Below are 18,477 nucleotides of genomic sequence, written 5' to 3' on the forward strand. Positions count from 1 at the left end.
TTATTGACGCCTTCTAGATAAAAGCTTATTTATTTAGCTCACAAAAATGAATTAAAATTAAGACCTCAAGCAGTCTGGCTGCATAGCTCGTATCTGCCACTCAGGGTTTCTCAGTTTTTCCACTGCTTGATTTAATGTAGGTACTGCCATACCTTGACTTCTTTCACAAAGGGGAAAATCTCAGAAGCAGCAATTAACAGCAAAAGAGAGGAAGATGCATCTAATGACAACAATTCCCATAACACAGATCTCACCACTGGATCCAGTTTACCTTTTAAGAATGCTGGAAATACTTCTTTGAACTAATGTAGTTTTAAAATTGGCTTCAGATAAAGTCAGCCTAAAAACACAGAGACAATCCTGCATCAGTGCCTGCTCTCTGTTGTTATTTAGGTACATTTGTTCCTGATGGTGACCGATTTCAGTCATTTTATTTTAGCTACTTTTGGAAGAGCATACGACAGATCCCAAGCTACACCCACTTTCTCTCTGTCAATGCACCAAACACTCTGTACCAGGCATTGACACAGCGGTGTATGACGCAAACCTGCAGGGAGGAAGGGTTCAACAGCCAGCTGTGGTGGGGTTGAGGCTTGGCAGTTCCTGGGGTGAAACAGCAATGAAAGGCCTTGTTCTTTTCTGTTAACCTCAATGGGCTGCCCTCCATCTGAGCTGGAGGTGTGGACTTGTGAGGCAGTATGGTGGGAGTGCGTATAAAGGGGGGTGCCATCCTGCCGTCACGGAGTCTGCCAAGTACAACATTACAACAGTAGTGGGATTGTGCAGTCTGTGTATTTTTTTTCTGTCCCTATGAGCAGGAAAGGTTTTGCTCTCCTTTCCATCTTTCCCTTGTCTCTACCCAACCTACAACACTTTTACTTCATCAGACATCTCACCTGTTTGAGTTCAAACCAGAGCTCTAGCTCTCGAAGGACAGCCAAAGAGCATTGCCCCTCACCAGTTTGGTATTCATCAACCACTACATTCAAAAAGCCATTGATTTGTATTAACCTTTTTTTGAAATCTCAACTAGTATCACACAGATCGGATTTTTTGGTTATGTTTTTTCTTAAAACTCGTTTGATTTAGCATCTTGGCAGTTACGGTAATTTGTACACCATTAATTATTAATGTGGTACTACTGTAGAAATACAACTTTTTTTTTTGTCTTGAAACAGCTGAGTACATGAGGTTTACTTGTCAATGATGAGCGGGTATGCAGAGGGAAAAAATTAGAAGTCAATTAGTTGAAAACATCAGTGTCAGACTGGTGGGAGGCCAGAGTGTTAGACAAATCTCCAGTGGCTCTGCCAGAAATATCACAACATCCTGGACCTGTCAATAAGATTAATTCCAGAAAAGGTTGCTTCTTAAGGCAGTGGAAATGAAGAGTATTCTTTTGTTAGCACCTCTCATCTGGAACCCAAGGACTAACATCTGTTTTTGTTCTGTGTTTCTGTCTCTGTCTGTGTCAGCTAATTGGCTACAATGAGAAGCCCATCAACCTGCAGATGTTCATTGGAACAGCAGATGACCGTTACTTGAGGCCGCACGCCTTCTACCAGGTGCACCGGATCACTGGGAAAACCGTAGCCACAGCCAGCCAAGAAATTATGGTCTCAAGCACCAAAGTTCTCGAAATTCCTCTCCTCCCTGAAAACAACATGTCAGCCAGGTAAATGTCAAGACCACTTCAGGGTTGCATTACTTAGTTATGAGTTTACCACCATGAAGGAAGTCATGTCCAATGAAAAATAACCTCTTTGGAAGATATTACAACTATGTATAATCATAAAAGGGGATTTTTTAGATTTTCTTAATTTAAACCAACAGGAGGGTCGGGGGCCGAAGGAAAATTTGAGTGTTTCCCATGGAGCAGAGAACCTAATTTTATTAATAAATTTAGGATCCCTATAACAGCAGAATGATTAATTTATATAAGACCTGGTTTCATTTACATTGGAATTAATGGGAAGGGATTTTGTCATTTACACTTGTAATAAATCATATTCACAGGCATTTTTAATTTCAACAGTTTGAGCAATTACAACCCGGCTTCTTGTTGCCAATCCCCTGCTGGGCTTGTGGTTGGTTTTTATCACTCCTAGGCCTTTACTACTTAAATATGTCTTAGATGCTTGCTATCCCGGTGGTGCTGTATTGGGCCAACTATTTTCCCATTACCCTGCAGTATCGACTGTGCTGGCATACTTAAGTTGCGGAACTCAGACATTGAGCTGCGGAAGGGGGAGACGGATATCGGAAGAAAGAACACACGGGTCCGCGTGGTGTTCAGAGTGCACATCCCTCAACCCAATGGGAAGGTGCTGTCGCTGCAGGCTGCCTCCATTCCTGTGGAGTGTTGTGAGTGTCTGCTTCCTAAACTCAGCTTACACACATAAAAATATTCATTCAGAAAGCCAGAACAGGAAAGATACAAAGATAGAAACACACAAACCTTCTCACATACACACTTGTTTATTAGCAAGCTTGCAGCAATTTAAGATTTGATCTGCTGTGGTTACTTTAGATAAGAATGTTTGATAACTGTTAAAAATGTAAATGTGCTCAGTTTTTTCTCTTCCCTTCTAGCCTGGTTATCTATAAAGCTACAAAGACCTACAAAAATATATAATACATAATTCTTCTTTTATACGTAGGCTTTCAGAGAGGTTTTAAATCTACAGTCTGTTCTATCTTTATGTTATACCTTATATAACATAAGGTCACTTATAATACAGCTCAACAAATAACCATTCTCTCCTCAACCCTTTCTATCCCACTTCCAGCCCAGCGGTCAGCTCAGGAACTACCCCAGGTGGAGAAATCCAGCCTGACCAGCTGTCTGGTCAGCGGGGGAGAAGAGATGGTCATCACTGGTGCCAACTTTTTCCCAGAGTCTAAGGTCATCTTCCTGGAGAAAGGCCCTGGTAAGTTTTGTGTTCGCACAGCAGCTTAGCCTTGAACCACCCCTGCAGAATTAATGCGTGCCAAATGTGTGTGCAAAAATATTTCATGCTTTTTACAAGCCACCATGAGTAAAACATTAAATGTGTCATTTCGATCTGTATAGTTTTAGTCACAGACCAAACCTACTCTTCTATCATTTACAGTGGGATATTCTTCCCGGTGAGATCATATAAACCCACGTTTTATGCATTATTGCGAGAGGTCTTGTGCTTATTCTGCATTTGTATTACACATTTTCTGTGCTGTTACTAGACCGTGACCTCTGTTTTCTCGAAAAAAGACAATATCGGGAGAAATCAGTATATATTACAAAAGCGTAAAATTATTCCTGACTTCTTTTAACAGTGTTGTTAATGTTTCTGCGTCACTTCTCAGCTACATTCACAGCTATCATTATATTAGCCTCAGGGAATTTCTTGTTCCAACAAGCTAATTTGTTAAATTCCAAACAGGTTATGTGAGTTGGTTAGTTGTGCTTGCAGTATTTTTTAAACATAATAAACATTTTAAACATAATTTTTATTAACACTTAAACAATTAGTACATCATCATTCGTGCTTATGTTGCAGTTGTCACTGATTTGATCTTTGTTTAAAAATAAAAAAAAAGAATAATATCAATGCTATAATCTGCCACAATAAGTGTTATTGCGGCAGATTATAGCGTTGATATCATTCTTTTTTTTATTTTTAAATAAAGATCAAATCACTGCAGCAGGACCCCACCCTCAAACTGTTTGTTTTGTTAATCACCCATCCGTTATATACTCAAACACTGTAATTGAAACGATTAAAATGTTTAAATTATTTTTGTGCAGCAAAGTGATTTTTGTAATGTTGATGGCATGAAAAACACCTACAGACTCAAGTGTACAATACATGCCACAGTTAGTTTAGTCCGTCATCTGTCAGCAAACATGAACTGCTAAAGCTAAAGAGCAGTGGAGATGGGGACATCTCTGCATCTACAATAATGACAATCAACTGGGCTTGCATTTGGTATGCAAGTGACAAAAACTTGCTACACTACTAAATAATACTGGTGTCGTGTAAAGAGTATGTGAGTGTGGGGAACAAGATGAATGTAAAATTCTATAACGAAAATGTATTAGTTTAATAAATACTAAAGATTCCCTTGTGGGATTGATAGTGTCTATATATCTATCTAGGCTGAAAAAAAATACTCAGGATATAGCTACATCCAGATCATTTTGATTTAAAGCATGCAACTTTTATTACCTTTGCCTCAGCCCTCACTAATCTGGTATTTCAAGACCCACTAAATGACTTTAACCAAAAGTGATTCTGGTCTGGGTTTAGTTTGAAAAATCCAAGATTGTGGCTTAGTCTGTGCAGCAAGAAACTGAGACTTGTTCAGACAATTGCACAGGTCTCGTCAGTCTTAATATAGCCATGATAGTATAGCTAGGCACACATACTGTACATTGCTTGATTTCACCCTGCGTGTGTAAGTCCTCTTTTTTAAATGCCATTAGTACACTTCCACCTCATTGTCTGTCCAAACAAAGAAATCTCTGGTCTTTTTGTTATTGCTGTTCATCTACTGTAGTATTTATTACATAAACCAACCCTCTGATTCCTGATTTACTCATGCACACACTTTGCCCCACATTTAGAAAGAGAGCTTTTGCATTTAAAACATTGTTTTACAATGAAAACGCGTTGTACATGTAGCCTCAGTTAAACCCCCATGGTATTCATCCAGTCTCTGTTAAGTGGGCCTCTTTCTCTTCCTTATCCTTTCTCTCTTTTATACATGACTCTATAACAACAAATATAATAGCTGTTACTTGGGATGGAAATTTTAAATGCATGAGTTTTGTTGAGCCAGTCTCTGCTTGCCTGAGGCACTTTTGTGATGAAGAGCTACAGAATCAAGTTCACACACGGCAGAAAGGTTGAGTGATGTTTCTGTGAGTGAGTGAGTGAGTGAGTGAGTGAGTGAGTGAGTGAGAGGCATTCTGAAAAAAAAAATTAAGGACAAAAAAAGCTGCCTGGAGGAATGTGTTTAGCTCTTTAAGGTGTACCAGGTGAAGCATAGCATAGAAATGTGGAAACCTTCAAGAGGCACATCTTGGGTAGGGAGAAAAGCTGGTGCATGAACGCAGTGGACTGTGGAAGAAAAATATGAAAGGAGAGAGGGCAATAATGTTGATTGGGTTTGTGTAAACGATCTACCTGATTATGACTAATCCGCCTGCTTTTAGTGCAGAAAAACACTGATTGGAGTAAGTATTGGAATGGAAGAAAAAAGAGAGGCAATGACAGATATTTTTCCACGGCTTCTCATAATTGAGGGACAACAGATTTATGAAAAACTAGAGATTTGCCCACTGTCACTCTTACTTACATTGCAAGATGCTACTAAGTAAGTTTACTATAAACGGATACAGATCCAATCTATATCTGAGTTGGAGTGAGAGCCTATTAAAGCAGATAGATGTTTAGGTTTGTTAGGTTTTGCACAGTTTTAGTATGAATCTTGTTTTTTGTTAATTTAATGCAATATACAATAATTGGAGATGGAAACACAATTACACTAATTTACACATATGTATTTGTTGTTGCTACTCTTTGTCAAATACTGATGTTAAACTGAGTCCATAACTGGTATGAGTCAGTTTTTACAAGCATGACTGTTTATAGAAGGGGTTTGACTTTAAAGGCTACCTTGAATTGTTTCAAATACAGCCTGGTTACTCCAGTGTTTCAGCTGTAGCTTCTTAAAAAGAAAAAGCCCACAGTTGCAATATAAAAAGCAATCACCCTTTATATTTTTATTCTGTCTCCCAGCACAATCAGAGCATGTTCTTTCCCTCTGTCTGGAGTGTGCAGGGTGTCTCGATGAACCGAGTTATTGTCTCGGTGGTGGTATGAGGCTCCTGTCGAAGCTTGTTGTCTGACAGAGCATGTGGGGCCCTTGCTGCTGCCTGTTGAATGTCAACATGCTGTGCTGCTGTAATGCACTGCTGTCGGCTTCAAAGGCATTCAAGGTCATTTTCTTCACTGAGGGGGGAAAAAATTCTCTTTTTATCAACAGGTTAAGCTCTTCTTTTGCAATCAAGTGAATCTGTCTTTTGTGCTTACTACAAGTAAGGCTAATGTTCTGTGTGATCAGAATACCTTCTAAAACCCATAGTTGATTTTGGTAGAATATGTTACAATGACTCTAAGACTGCCTCTTAGGCCTCTAAGACTGCTTAGTTTGCTGGGATCTACATGTAGGTTAGGCCTCTCTGCAGACTTGTTGCAGATGCCTGAAAGTGGTATTTGGGGGAATCCTTTGGTTTTTGTGGAAGAGGCTATGCAGGTGCACATTTTACTTGCACCATGTAGGCGCCCTGAAAAAAGGTTCTCAGAACCTTCACAGACATACGTCCTGAAAAAAGTAACTGCAAATTAACATAAGCTAAAAGGCAATTGAGTAATTTATTTGTCACAGTTCATATTCTTCTGAATGATGCAGTGACTGATTTCTTCCAGCCAGAGTCCAAACTTGTCAGTGTTTTCACCCCAGCTGCTTCCCTTCAAGCAGCTGCCCTCATAGGTGTCTGGCCAAATAATTAGATCCCTCATAGGAAAGCTGGAAAAGAGGTTTTCCAGCCAGAAACCTGGCACTTACTTATGTTAGAATAAATACAACTATTCCACTGCTTTCTCCATAATTTTAACCAGGCAAGACAAACAGCATGATATTTGGATTACTAAAGGCTCAGAAGCCAGATTTTCTTCGTAAGGCTTTTGGGCTTTTAAATCTACATCATTTTGACGTCTCCTGATATTCTGAGTAAACTGAAATTTTTACTTTTCCAAGACCTTTGGCTCTTTTTGAGCCATACTTAAGAAGGCTGAAAATACAAAGACTCTGCAAAACAAGTTTCAAAACAACTTACTTTAAAGTCTCTGAATTAAAGTGCTTTAGTCAGTAGTGATCATGTATAGCCTGCCGTTTTAGTTAGTTAATAATTTTCTCGCTGTATTTTATATCCCTCTTTTAGTGTATTTCAAAGTCGCAATGATTCAAGTTGTGTTTGGCCTGAAGCGGTATTGTAGTGATGCGATAAACTGATGCTGTCTGCTTCACCATTATAGCTTAGCCTCCATGATTCACGCACACAAGTTCTCAGTAAATTCTTCACCGAAACTCTGCTTCACTTTGTTGTTTTTAGCCGGGCTGCCACTCAGGAGCAGTTGATGATTTTTTGATATATTAGTATAACCTAATGTGTGCAGTTTCATTTTCATTTTGAGACAGTGCTGATGATTTCAAAAATTCAAAAACAACCTTGGGAGTCCCTTTTATGTGTATTCAAGAATTTTTACTTTGACATTACAATCTCTGTCAATCTAAAGTCTCTTGCTTCTTTATGCAGCCTTTTCCTTTTTTTAAAAAAAATTCTAAACCATTCGTTCCAGATGGACGACCACAATGGGAAGTTGAGGCAAAAATAATCCATGAGAAAACTCAAGGTGTAAGTAGTATTTATTTACTTTTATTTTTCTTTGACTTTGTAGTTACATTATGTTTTTTTTCTTTCCACAGTGCTTTTAACTTTGTGATATGTTTCATGACAAAAAGTCTCAATGTTTTTGTAGTCATGCATTGTGGTGGAGGTCCCTCCGTACCACAGTAAGAGCGTGAGCTCAGCCGTGCAGGTGCAGTTCTATGTCTGCAATGGCAAGCGGAAAAGGAGCCAATCACAACGCTTCACTTACCTTTCAGGTGAGTTGAAATATTCTTGTGTTTTTTAACAGAGCGGCTAAGGGTCCTTAAAAGTCTTAAGAACAGATTGAGAAAGAAAGAGCTTTAAAAATGTATCTTAAATTTAGTTTTGAGGAGTTTGGGCCATTTCTGCACATTAAGATCACACAATCCATCAGGACTGTTAACACCATGGTATTTTTGGAGCAGACTAAAGTCTGATCCACAATCCAATCTAGGAAGTGAAAAACAAATATTAGATGAAGGTGATGATCATAGTTTACTTCAAGATTTCTGTTTAACCAGCATTTTTAGTTTCTACAAATGATACAGAAATGTATTAATTAGACCTGTAATTATAAATGAAAGTCTTCATTAGTCAAGACAGAATTCAAGGTGCTATTATGACTTGGTGACGATGTAAAAGGAAGTAGTGTTGCACAGGCTATTGGAATTGTTATGGGTTTTTTTATTAACCAAAAAAATCAGCATTATTCTAGTTACCTAATTACTTAATTAGTTACTGAGTTTAATTGATGTTTAATCTGATTTGATGGTGTTTTAGACTAAAGGACCACATGAGGAATTGGGCACATAGTGAAAGTAAAAGCATTTTACCTTCAGTTTGTGTCAGACTAATAGAAAATGTTCAGATAATACTGCAGATTGCACGTACTGTTGTAATACTAAATGTCTTGTAGCTTATCAAAGATTTTGTGTTTTTTGACGTTAATAAACGTATGTAAAAAAGCGTTTGAACATATTTGTAAACACAGATGGGCTTTTTTTAGAGTCTAGATTCATAATATCTATGAAGCGCCTTGAGGCGACTTATGTTGTGATTTGGCGCTATATAAATAAAATTGAATTGAATTGAATAACGTTTTTTTTTTCTTAATTAAGAAAGTACACAATTACTTCATTTAATATTTTTGCAATGTGAGGTAATACTTTAAGCATTATTTGGCATTGCTCCACGCTTGTGTGACACCCCCAAGTTAATGACAAAAGTTTAAAACATCATGTTGCACGCTTCTCCACGGGGGCTTTGCTAACCTCGTTTCTTTCTTTCTCTCTCCAAAGAAAGCATTGCTGTGGTTTAGAGAGGGCTCTTCCACTAACAATAACATTAACACCTGCCAACTGTTTATTTTGTAAAGCTTTCTCAATCCAGAGCCAACCGTTTTTTGGTTTTGTTTTTTTTTTCTGACATGCACTGCATTTGCATGATACAGATCTTTTGCTATCCAGGAAACTTTTATTATACATTGAGTGTGAGTTACACTGTGAAGTGTACTTATTTTTCTTAAAACGTTAAGGAACTCAGTCTTAACGTTTTATTGTTAAAGTTTCTTCAATATTTCAAATCCTTTTTCGGATCAAATTTATGTCTTGTTATTAGATATTGTTATTGTGTTTTTTTTTTTCCCTCATAAAGCAAGTCAAACTGAAAACATAGTTGGCGGAATATATTGACATGTGAGCATTTTGTGCAACACATCCAAACCCTTACTTTCACCGCAGCAGTGTGTATAATTGTGTTTGTGTGTGTGTGTGTTTATGTGTATAAGCAGCCTTGCCCATCCACCCACCCAGCCTTTCTGTTTGCAAGCACGCCCACTCTGCACAGGCAGTTCCTGTTTTCCCCGTTGACAGATTAGTTCAGCCAATTACAGCAGAGTAGAATAACCCTGCTCAGTCAGTCAAGATGGGTCGCTGACACCACTAGTGTCACCACGGACACCGCCTCCTTTATTGTGGCAAAAATAGAAAAAAGAAATCTGCTAATCAGTCGGTTTCATGTTTCATCATGGGCTGCTGCAGAGGCCCTGGCCCAATTTAAGAATGTGTTCTGAGAAAACTTGGAGAAAAACTGATGAACAAATAACCTTTGTTTCTGTTTTGGTTTTTGAAATCGCTGCATTGTCATTCAGGTAACGGGGATAAATCTCACGTATTTGGACTAAATTTTTTATAAATTTCGGAAAATAAAAGATGAAAACATCTTGAGCTTATTCATATACTGTTTATATTTGTATTCCCTGGCTCCTTTTCAAGCCATTTCAAGTTTAAAAGCAACGTTACTGTGCCTCTTGCCTTTTAATCCCAGAAAGTGATTAAAAGCACAGTCAGTGAACTCGTTGGTTCTGTTGGTCTGATCCGGGCTGGGGGGCATTCAGCTCTTCTTCCCACACAACACTTCACATGATGGCAGCCAGACTGACAACATATGCTCTCTCTCTGATTCAGAGCTGGATAAAAATAAAACTCACTGTCACTAGGCACCAGATTGGGAAATAGGTTACTGATTGGCATAGCAGTGCTCTAAGCTGTCACAGTAAAAGGAAATGGCCCCATTTAGTATAAAAAATTTGGGAGTTTTTTTTTTTTTTAATTTTATATAGCTTTAAGGGTCTTTTAGTCTACTTTCAGCCTTAAACCACAATTCTGAGGAAACTAGTGGGACCTGAAAATGTGGAAAAACTTAAAAATGCAACTCACTTTTGTAGCTGGTTTAGGTCCTTGGACTACTGTACCTGAAGCAAAAATAGCAGTGATATTGTTGATACGGCAACACTCTGGCTTGATAAATGCATATATTGCTTTTATCTATGTTCTTGCTGTGTTTGGTTGGCAGACATGACTGACTGTGTGATTTTTCTCATTTCCCTTCCTCCTGTCTGTGTGTACCTCTGTCCCTTTAGTTATGGTTAAACAGGAGCACAGAGACGAGCTGGACCTTCCTGCGGTACCTCCTATTTCCATGCCCCGGGCACCTGCTGGCAGTCTGGTGCGCACCCAGCTGCCTTCTCCTGAGCTGGGCCACCCATCGGATAACCTTCTGTCCAGCTCCCCTCATGGCCTGGCCACGGGCTCCGGACCTGGCCTGCTACCCGTGCAGACCCCCTGCCCCTCCCTGGGCTCCCCATCTTTCCAGCACCTGCCCCAGCTCCAGGGTCGCATTTTGCATCACCCCCCTGCAGACTGCCAAATGACGTACCACCCGAACTCTGCTCCCCTTTCTGTTCCTCCTCATTCTTCCTACCAGCCCATGCAGCACACTCATGGTCACAGCCTGCCCTTCAACGGCCAGCCCAGCCTTTCTCCTCAGGGCTATGAGAGGATGCCATTTCAGCAGAGCCCCAGTGCAACATCACACCCAATGGGCATGGGAATGTTGTACCCCTCCTCCCCTTGTTCCTCACCAACCGCTCCATCCTCTTCAACAACCAACCCCATTGAGGGTTCCCCACAGAGCCAGCAACCCCTCTTTCCTCCCTCATGCTCACATCTCCAAACGCTGGGAAGCTATCACTGCTCTCCCACCCAGGTGCCCTCCCCAGGTGGACACCCCCTAACAGGGCAGCACTCCACACCACTGCAAAGGGCCATGGGCTATCACCCAGTTAGTCAAAGATCAGCATCATGTCCCACAACGTCCAGCGCCCCTCCTCCAAGGATGGTGCCCTCTCCCCACTCTGGGCCTTCTTCTCCTCAGCTCCACTCATTGCCGTACCAGTCTCCCACCTCATCTTCACCCACCTCAGGCGGCAGCCCCCTGGGGCCACTCCAACAGCAACATTCAGGACAACTTTCTCCCCAGGCTACAAGCCCAGTCATGACTAGCCTTTCTCCGGCAGGAGTGGGGCCTCTGGTTCATCCTCTAAGCCCTCAGGGGCCCTTCCAATCAGATGGGGAGAGGCTGAGTATTAAACAGGAGCCAGAGGACAGGGAGCCCACCTTCCGCTCCATTGGCTTACAGGACATCACACTGGATGATGGTGAGATGTATGACCTTATATTCTTAAAACATTTCCTGTGGGTTTAGTTTTTATTGCCTAGGCTCAGTGGCTACCTTGTATTTTAATAAACAGTGAAACACGTGTAACCTTTGGGAGAAAGTTCAATGTTTAGAACTAGCTGCCTTTACAATTTTAACTGTCATTACGTAAAAAGAAAGAGCTGAACTCATTCAAATTTGACTGTCTTTCAGAAGTACCGGTAACACAAAACAGACAAAGCAATCTGAAATAAAAAATTAAAGGTTGATGGAGTAATAGTGTAAAAATAGTAATTTCTATTTTTTTTAAAATTATTATTATTATTATTATTATTATTATTATTATTATTTTAACCATGCTTCTTTCTCTCTGCAACCCTGTTTTGTTCTGTGTGTAACTATGCGTCTTTGACTCTCACTCAGTTTTCTGTCAGTCCAGCCTTCAACTCTCATTATCACATTTTCCTATCCTTTTACACAAGATATTTAGAGCACAACCATCTGTGATCAATCTCATTTTCAGTCTGAAACAAGGGACCGCTCAGGGATTAAATTTACCCTACAATATGTGACGCACAAGATAAATTTGTACCTGATGATGTAAAACAATACACAGCACCAGTTGTTATATTTTCAAGAGGCTGAAACCTTGATGCCTGATAACAGTGATAGTGTTTCATCTGTCACTGCAGTGCACAGTTGTGTACACAGGTTCATTACTGAGGGGTCTTGTGACTTCGTATTGGGTAACATAGACACAATAAGACTGATAGCTGTAGTATCGTATTAAAGGGTCTAATTGTGGACTGCAGAGCTTCTGTATCTGTGGCAGCAGTTTGGAGATTAATTACATTTTGAATGTTTTGGCTTCTTGGAGCTGAAGGCAGGGAGAGGATTGCATCATTTTGTGCTACTTGCAAAGACTGTGGCTGGAACACGACGACTACGTTTGTGTGCTGCTGCAGTAATTACATCCTGTGTGTGCTTGTGTGTACTTGAGCGTGTGTGTACCTGCACTAACAACTCTAATTAGCATGCTCAGAAGAACTTGTTGACTTAACAATTGACCATGAAGTCAGCACATGCATTTAGCACCTTTTTTTTTTCTCTCATCCATGAACTTCTCATCCTAAAATATGTTAATCCACACCGTTCTAAGTCACCTACCTCCTTATCTGTAGGTTGTGTTACCACTACTGACATATTCAAATGAGAGTTCTGAAGATTTAGGGTTAATAAGTAGCCTGGCAAGGCTATGTAAGGGAAGTGTGATACTGCGTTCTAGAAAGGGTCAGTCTCATTAACACAGCACTGCTCGCAGTAAGTCGTGTGAACAGCTGGTGGCGTTCTATAGTGCATAAAACTTAAGAATACATATAGCTATTCCCTTTTCACAGCCTCATTCATGTGCACACATGAAGTCTGTTTAGCTGCTTTTTTTTTCTTCATGAAACTTTAGCGCAGTTTTATTCAGCCTCTGCCCCTGTCAAACACGGAGACACAGTCACTTTGAAAGTAGCTGCATGTACTCAATCTCTTATTTGAAAAAAAGTGTGAGAAAAGTTTGTGAGTGACACAGTTCAGACGGGAATGTAAGCTCTCCCTTTGAGCCTGTGGCTAAAAATAGCTTTCTGTGCCAGCCCAGCTCTGTAGGCCATGTTTTGAAGTAGAAATGTGGAGTTTTTACCCGGCTCTGAGTTTTAGGAGGTCGCAGCACACTCTCTTAAGTAGACCACATACACCCCAGTTTGGCAGACAGGCAGATCAGGATGAACACAAATTTTACCACAAGGGTTTATGAATTCATGAAGCGTGGCGATAAACCTGCATTCTGGTTTCATAATTTGAAAAAAAAAATAAATCTAAAATTATGACTTTTGAACACTTGTACATAATTATCATTTGTTTTCTGATAAAATGCGTCTTGTGTTTAGAAGAGTTTGTTCTCAGACTGGTTTAATATAGACTCACTATTTTTGCATGGATGTCCATCACACTTAAGCTCAACTTTTGCTGTACTACCATAGACTGAAGTCGGCGATAGAAGAGGGAATACAAATGTGTAGAAAACTGCTCTGATTAGCAAGCAGATGGCACTTGTGACGCACACCATAGCATGCGCGAGATGTGTGTCTTGGTGCGTGTGTTAGGGAGAGATTGTGTGTTTTGTGTTTGTGTGCATCTTTTTGATATTGTGGAGGTGTGTGTGTGTGTGTGTGTGTGTGTGTGTGTGTGTGTGCCTGCCCGTACAGAGCAGGAGACACAGGAGGTGAGAAGACAGACTGACAGACAGATGGACAGACAAGTCCTGAATCCAAACCCACTGCAGGGTCACTCAACTGAGACGTTCAATCTGAAATGTTCTTGGAATCTGAAATTAAATTGAAGTGTAAACTGAATAATTTAATGATTATGTACAATGTGTAATGCACATTTGAAATTTTCATTCCTGTCTAAACACAGAAGTGTATTTTTGGAGAAACAGCACTTAAGATGTATATAAAAATTACATAGATAACAATTGCTTCTTTGTGATACAGGGGCAGCCATGCTTTATTTTTATTAGGCTTTGCAGTGAAAGACCATAAGCCACAAAAGCAAAGAAGTATCTTCTCAATGTAAAAGCAACAAGAGATTTAACAGAGTGTTTCTAAAATGTGGAGCTTTTCTACTGCTTTGATGTCTGAATCAAAACAGAACAGAATATAATTGGGTGGTGTCTTAATGGAAAATGATCAAAGACACTGTTTTTTTATAACAAATTTGGTGTATAGAGCAAGATTTATCAGAACTTTAACCAGAAAATGAATTATAGTTTCCATTTAGGTGTCGTATACGTGATTAATAGGTTAATAGGTTTATAATCCGTGAGATTGTCAGGCAGGTTTTCCAAGCATCTATAGATACACGTTTGTTTGGTGACTGTATGAGCATGGTAGCGGCTTAAAGAATGCATAGTGGTCATGGTGACAGAGTCTGAAGCTGTTTTGCTGCCAACCTGTGCACTTAACTAATTAATCTGCACGTGACTGTCTTTATGTTTGCAGAGCACAGCTGGGAAAGAATAGCATGTGTGTTATTGGCTTTGTTTGCATGTGAGCAGTTGCTGTAGTGTCGACACTGCACGCAGCGTGTGTCCACAACAAAGCCGGTCTTTTGTCTGCGCTGCCCTGCCCAATTTCATAGCTGCCCCAAACTGTGAGCTATGGCTTTGAGGGTTAATATTAGGCAGAGCCCTGCTGCTTGCACTCCTCGAGGCAGAGACACTGGCACAGTAAAGACACAGAAACATGCACATTGAGCGACACGTATCATCCTGTGGATGTCATCAAATATGCCAGGCAGTGTCCATCTTTAAATATATGTTTTTATTGTTCTGTTTTTCTGTGTTTACAAGGAAAGAGACTACATACAAATGAAAAAGTTTCACCAGCTGTTGCTAAAAGGACAAAAAGCATTTTGTGGTGGAAGAAAAATCTTCACGTTGGGAGATTTAGTTTTTATTTTTTTGCTCCATCTTTGTTGGTCCACACAGATTTATCTGCTAAGCAACATTTTTGCACTAAAAAATGTTCTTGCTCGTTATCTAAAGAGCACCACTAATCTCTTCTTCTATGTTCAGTGTGATGGTGAATGCAGCACTAGGTTGGCTTAGCTTAGCTTTCATAATAGAGTTGGGTTATGGAGCAGCTAGACTGTCTATACCATTATGTGACAAAATCCACCCACCAGCTCAGTAGTGCTGCTTCACACATGCATACAGAGTTTACAGAGTTCAGTTACTGGGCCACTTCATGAAGTCTGCACTTAATGTCCAAATGAAAGTGATACTTGTTTCTTTAACAGAAAGATAATCTGCTGTTAAGTCATGTGTGAAGGTGCTAGCAGATGGATTACTTTCACAGAAAACAATTTTTTCCCGTTTCCAGTCTTTGTGAATTCACCAGCTGTTGTAGTTTCATATTAGCAGACAGAAATAATTTGGTATGTACCAGGTAATGAGAGGCATGTTATAATGCCACCGAAACCAACGACTTCCCATTTTGCTTATCTCTAAATGATAAACTGTCATTTGTTTATTTAAAGTCATTTCATGATGTGCATCCTGCAAATGATGTGTGCACCATGAATGCTACAAATAGCTGAGAACTGGAAAGTTTGTAATTAAAAAAAAAAAGTGGTGAACTGGCCACTGACCAAGTAATCCAAAAAGACTGTTTCTCAGCAGTTGGCCCTCCAAGGGGGGGAAAGCCAGTAAATATTGGATTTTAACTTTGAGAAATACAGCTACAGCTTTCTCTTAAATGAAATTAAACATAAAATTAGACTTTCAAATACCTTTTTGTCTTTGGGTCCTTTTCTAAGCTGTAATTCATTGATATTTTTTCTTGGAATGAAAAGTTAATTTGTCGAGTCGCCATCACAAACAGATTTAAGTCATTTGCAGAACATTATTTTTTTTCATGAAAACACAGAAAGAAATTAGTTGTTTTGTGTGACAGTATGAAGTCTCTAACACATTAGAGTTAGAGACTTCATACTGCCATTAGGCAGAAGAATAACACGAATAACCCCAAACTCCTGATTTGCTGGCATAAACGCTGTAAGCAGTGAAAGGAAAATAGATTTCCATTAAATGCCACCGCTGCTCTTTAAAAACAATGGCAAACATTTGCTGGTCTTTTCCCCTCAAACAAGTGGAAAAGGACTTTCTGTGTCATCTTTCCACACAATTAGGGTCTTAAAGAGTTTAATGCAGATGTCTTGGCAGACGCAACCTGGTATGGAGACGGTGCCAGTTGCTGCATTTTTCGTTAGAAGAAGGGAAAGCCTAGAAGTCCCTCTGTGGTAATAAAAGTAGTTTAGCTCGTACGTTGTTTTTTTGTTTTGTTTTGTTTTTTTAAATATGCATATATGATATTATTTAGGAAAGTAGTACTGCTGCTTTTATGGTTAAGGTTTTTTCATTGTTTTTTTTCTCTGTTGCTTTGTTGACAGTCTGTTTTTTGTGCTCTTAAGCCAGGTATGGAGCATTGGTGCTCAACTGGAAAACTAATACTAGTCACCACATTTTCATGCTGCACAAGTAAGGACTTGACAGATTGTAGTAAAGCAGTTTTCACTCCCCTTGTAATGCTGTGGAAATGTGTGTTTGCAAGCTTTTGTGTGTGTTTGTGCCCGTGAGCTTTCGGTGAGTCACTTTAGCCTGTTGATGCTACGTTGCCGCTGCATTCCTGTTGGTAGCCAAAATATTACAGGAAAAATAAATTTCTTCTGTTTGTTCTTAAATCTAAAAGATTTCCTGCTTTGCTCCTGAAATATCTTTGGATGTTAGACTTGCTAATGAAAGTATTTGAAGATGTCACTTTTTTTGAAAATTGAAGTGGGGAAAAAGCTCTAAATCTGTTGTTTTAGTTCAGCTTGCAGCTGGTAGAAAATGACAGTTTAAATGAAGAAAACAAAAAAACAAAACAATAGTTTATACATTTTATTAGTGGTGTGGGTTTTGGAGATGCCCCCCAAGTGGCCATTCAAACTCCAGTGGTTTCTGTTTTAAAACTGTCTTCCGGTCATCCGCTAAGTGGAACCACAATTCTGTGTCCTCGTTGAAAGGCGAGAGTCTTGCGAATCACTTACCGTTAGATCAAATGGGAAATCCACAGATGATTCACAGAGATGAGTGACTTTGAGAAACTGAGACTTTGTAAAAAGCTTCTCCGGTATGCTCTGTGCCCTCACCCACCCACTCACTCACTCCAGAAGTAAAATTAAAATGAAGCATAAAGGGATCACAGAGAAGCAGCTGAGATGAAGGGTAAATGGAAATAAAAGGGGGGGGAAGACTTTTCCGGAGCAGGCCTGGAAGATTTCAATACCAGTTCTATCAACTGACCGTCTATTTCCAATGTGTGTGATCAGTCAGTGGCTCTTTTACTTAAAGTTTGCTCTCATAGACGAGGCTTTGTGAGGATGTGTGCATGTCATTACAGGGCCCTGCAAGTGGAAACTGTGTGCTTTGATATTCCCTGTTGCAGGCAAACCGAGTCTTGCTTCCCTCTGTTCCCTTTGCGCCAGTATTTTCCATTGTGGCATGTTGTCTTCATTTGCTGGACCAAAGAATCACTCAAACTTTGAGCTATTTGCTTAAGCCGCACTGCCAGGGTAATGTTTTTAATTCCTGGGTCAGGGAATGTTTTTCAGTGTGTCATAAAGAGTTTTGATAATTACCCACTTTCCATTTCGACAGAAGACATGTTTATCGTACTGAATGACCATCTGCCTGTTTCACTTCTGTTTTGCATTTTGGAAATCTTTTCAATATGCCTATGCTTTTGACATGCACTTTAGAAACGTGAGCTAACCCAGTCACAGTGGTCTCCTGCTAGATGTGAAACCTCCTTTCAGGGAAATTTAACAGAGCCCCTGATACCACTTCAATCACAATATGCAAATCTGACAACAAATTCATTTCTCACTTAGCAGTTTATTTCTAAGATTTAAAATCTGCCTGACATTTTGTAGCCACGCTTTTTTCCCCCCTGGGTTTGAGGTAATATCTATAATATTCTGGACCTTCTAGCTCGTTGTGACTCTTACCGAGCCTACGGGCAGACAGTAGTGGTGCTTAACACAAAGAGTTTTCTCTTTCTCCTGCATTCAAAAACAAACTTCTTTCGTATTTGTGCTGGAAACTACACAACAGTGTATTGCTAAAGATTGGATGAGAAAAAAGGTCTGCATGCATGGTGACTGGAAAAATTGTCCTCCCTCTAAGTTAACATCTTTAATCGTGCAACGCAATCGATGATTAAGAGAGGAGGCAGCACTTCATGGGTTTCTTTTGTTCTTTTCAGTCAGTTAAAAGATTTAAATCTGTTAGCTCCCAGAGGATTGAGTGATCTGATTGTAGCCTTTACAAGTAGGAGTAACTGTAGTAATGGTAGTAGGCTGACTGCAGATGTATATTTTGACTAGGGAGCCCCCCTCCCAGTCATCTGCAGAGG

The 18,477-nt window shown here is 39.8% G+C and overlaps 1 protein-coding gene across 2 annotated transcripts in view; it reads left to right on the plus strand.

The window, feature by feature from the left end:
• The window catches only part of nfatc3a (nuclear factor of activated T cells 3a), a 61,409-nt gene that overhangs the window by 36,803 nt on the left and 6,129 nt on the right, over positions 1 to 18,477 (plus strand). For both annotated transcript variants that reach the window (XM_085451659.1, XM_085451651.1), the window contains exons 4-9: positions 1,476 to 1,675; positions 2,192 to 2,364; positions 2,790 to 2,930; positions 7,407 to 7,462; positions 7,587 to 7,713; positions 10,398 to 11,474. In XM_085451659.1, coding sequence (XP_085307785.1) covers positions 1,476 to 1,675; positions 2,192 to 2,364; positions 2,790 to 2,930; positions 7,407 to 7,462; positions 7,587 to 7,713; positions 10,398 to 11,474 — 1,774 coding nt within the window. The remainder of the gene's footprint in view (positions 1 to 1,475; positions 1,676 to 2,191; positions 2,365 to 2,789; positions 2,931 to 7,406; positions 7,463 to 7,586; positions 7,714 to 10,397; positions 11,475 to 18,477) is intronic.

Source organism: Copadichromis virginalis, linkage group LG1, assembly GCF_057382275.1.
Source record: "Copadichromis virginalis isolate Kocher_CV1m ecotype Utaka linkage group LG1, C_Virginalis_male_GT1.1, whole genome shotgun sequence".
Classification (NCBI taxonomy): domain Eukaryota; kingdom Metazoa; phylum Chordata; class Actinopteri; order Cichliformes; family Cichlidae; genus Copadichromis; species Copadichromis virginalis.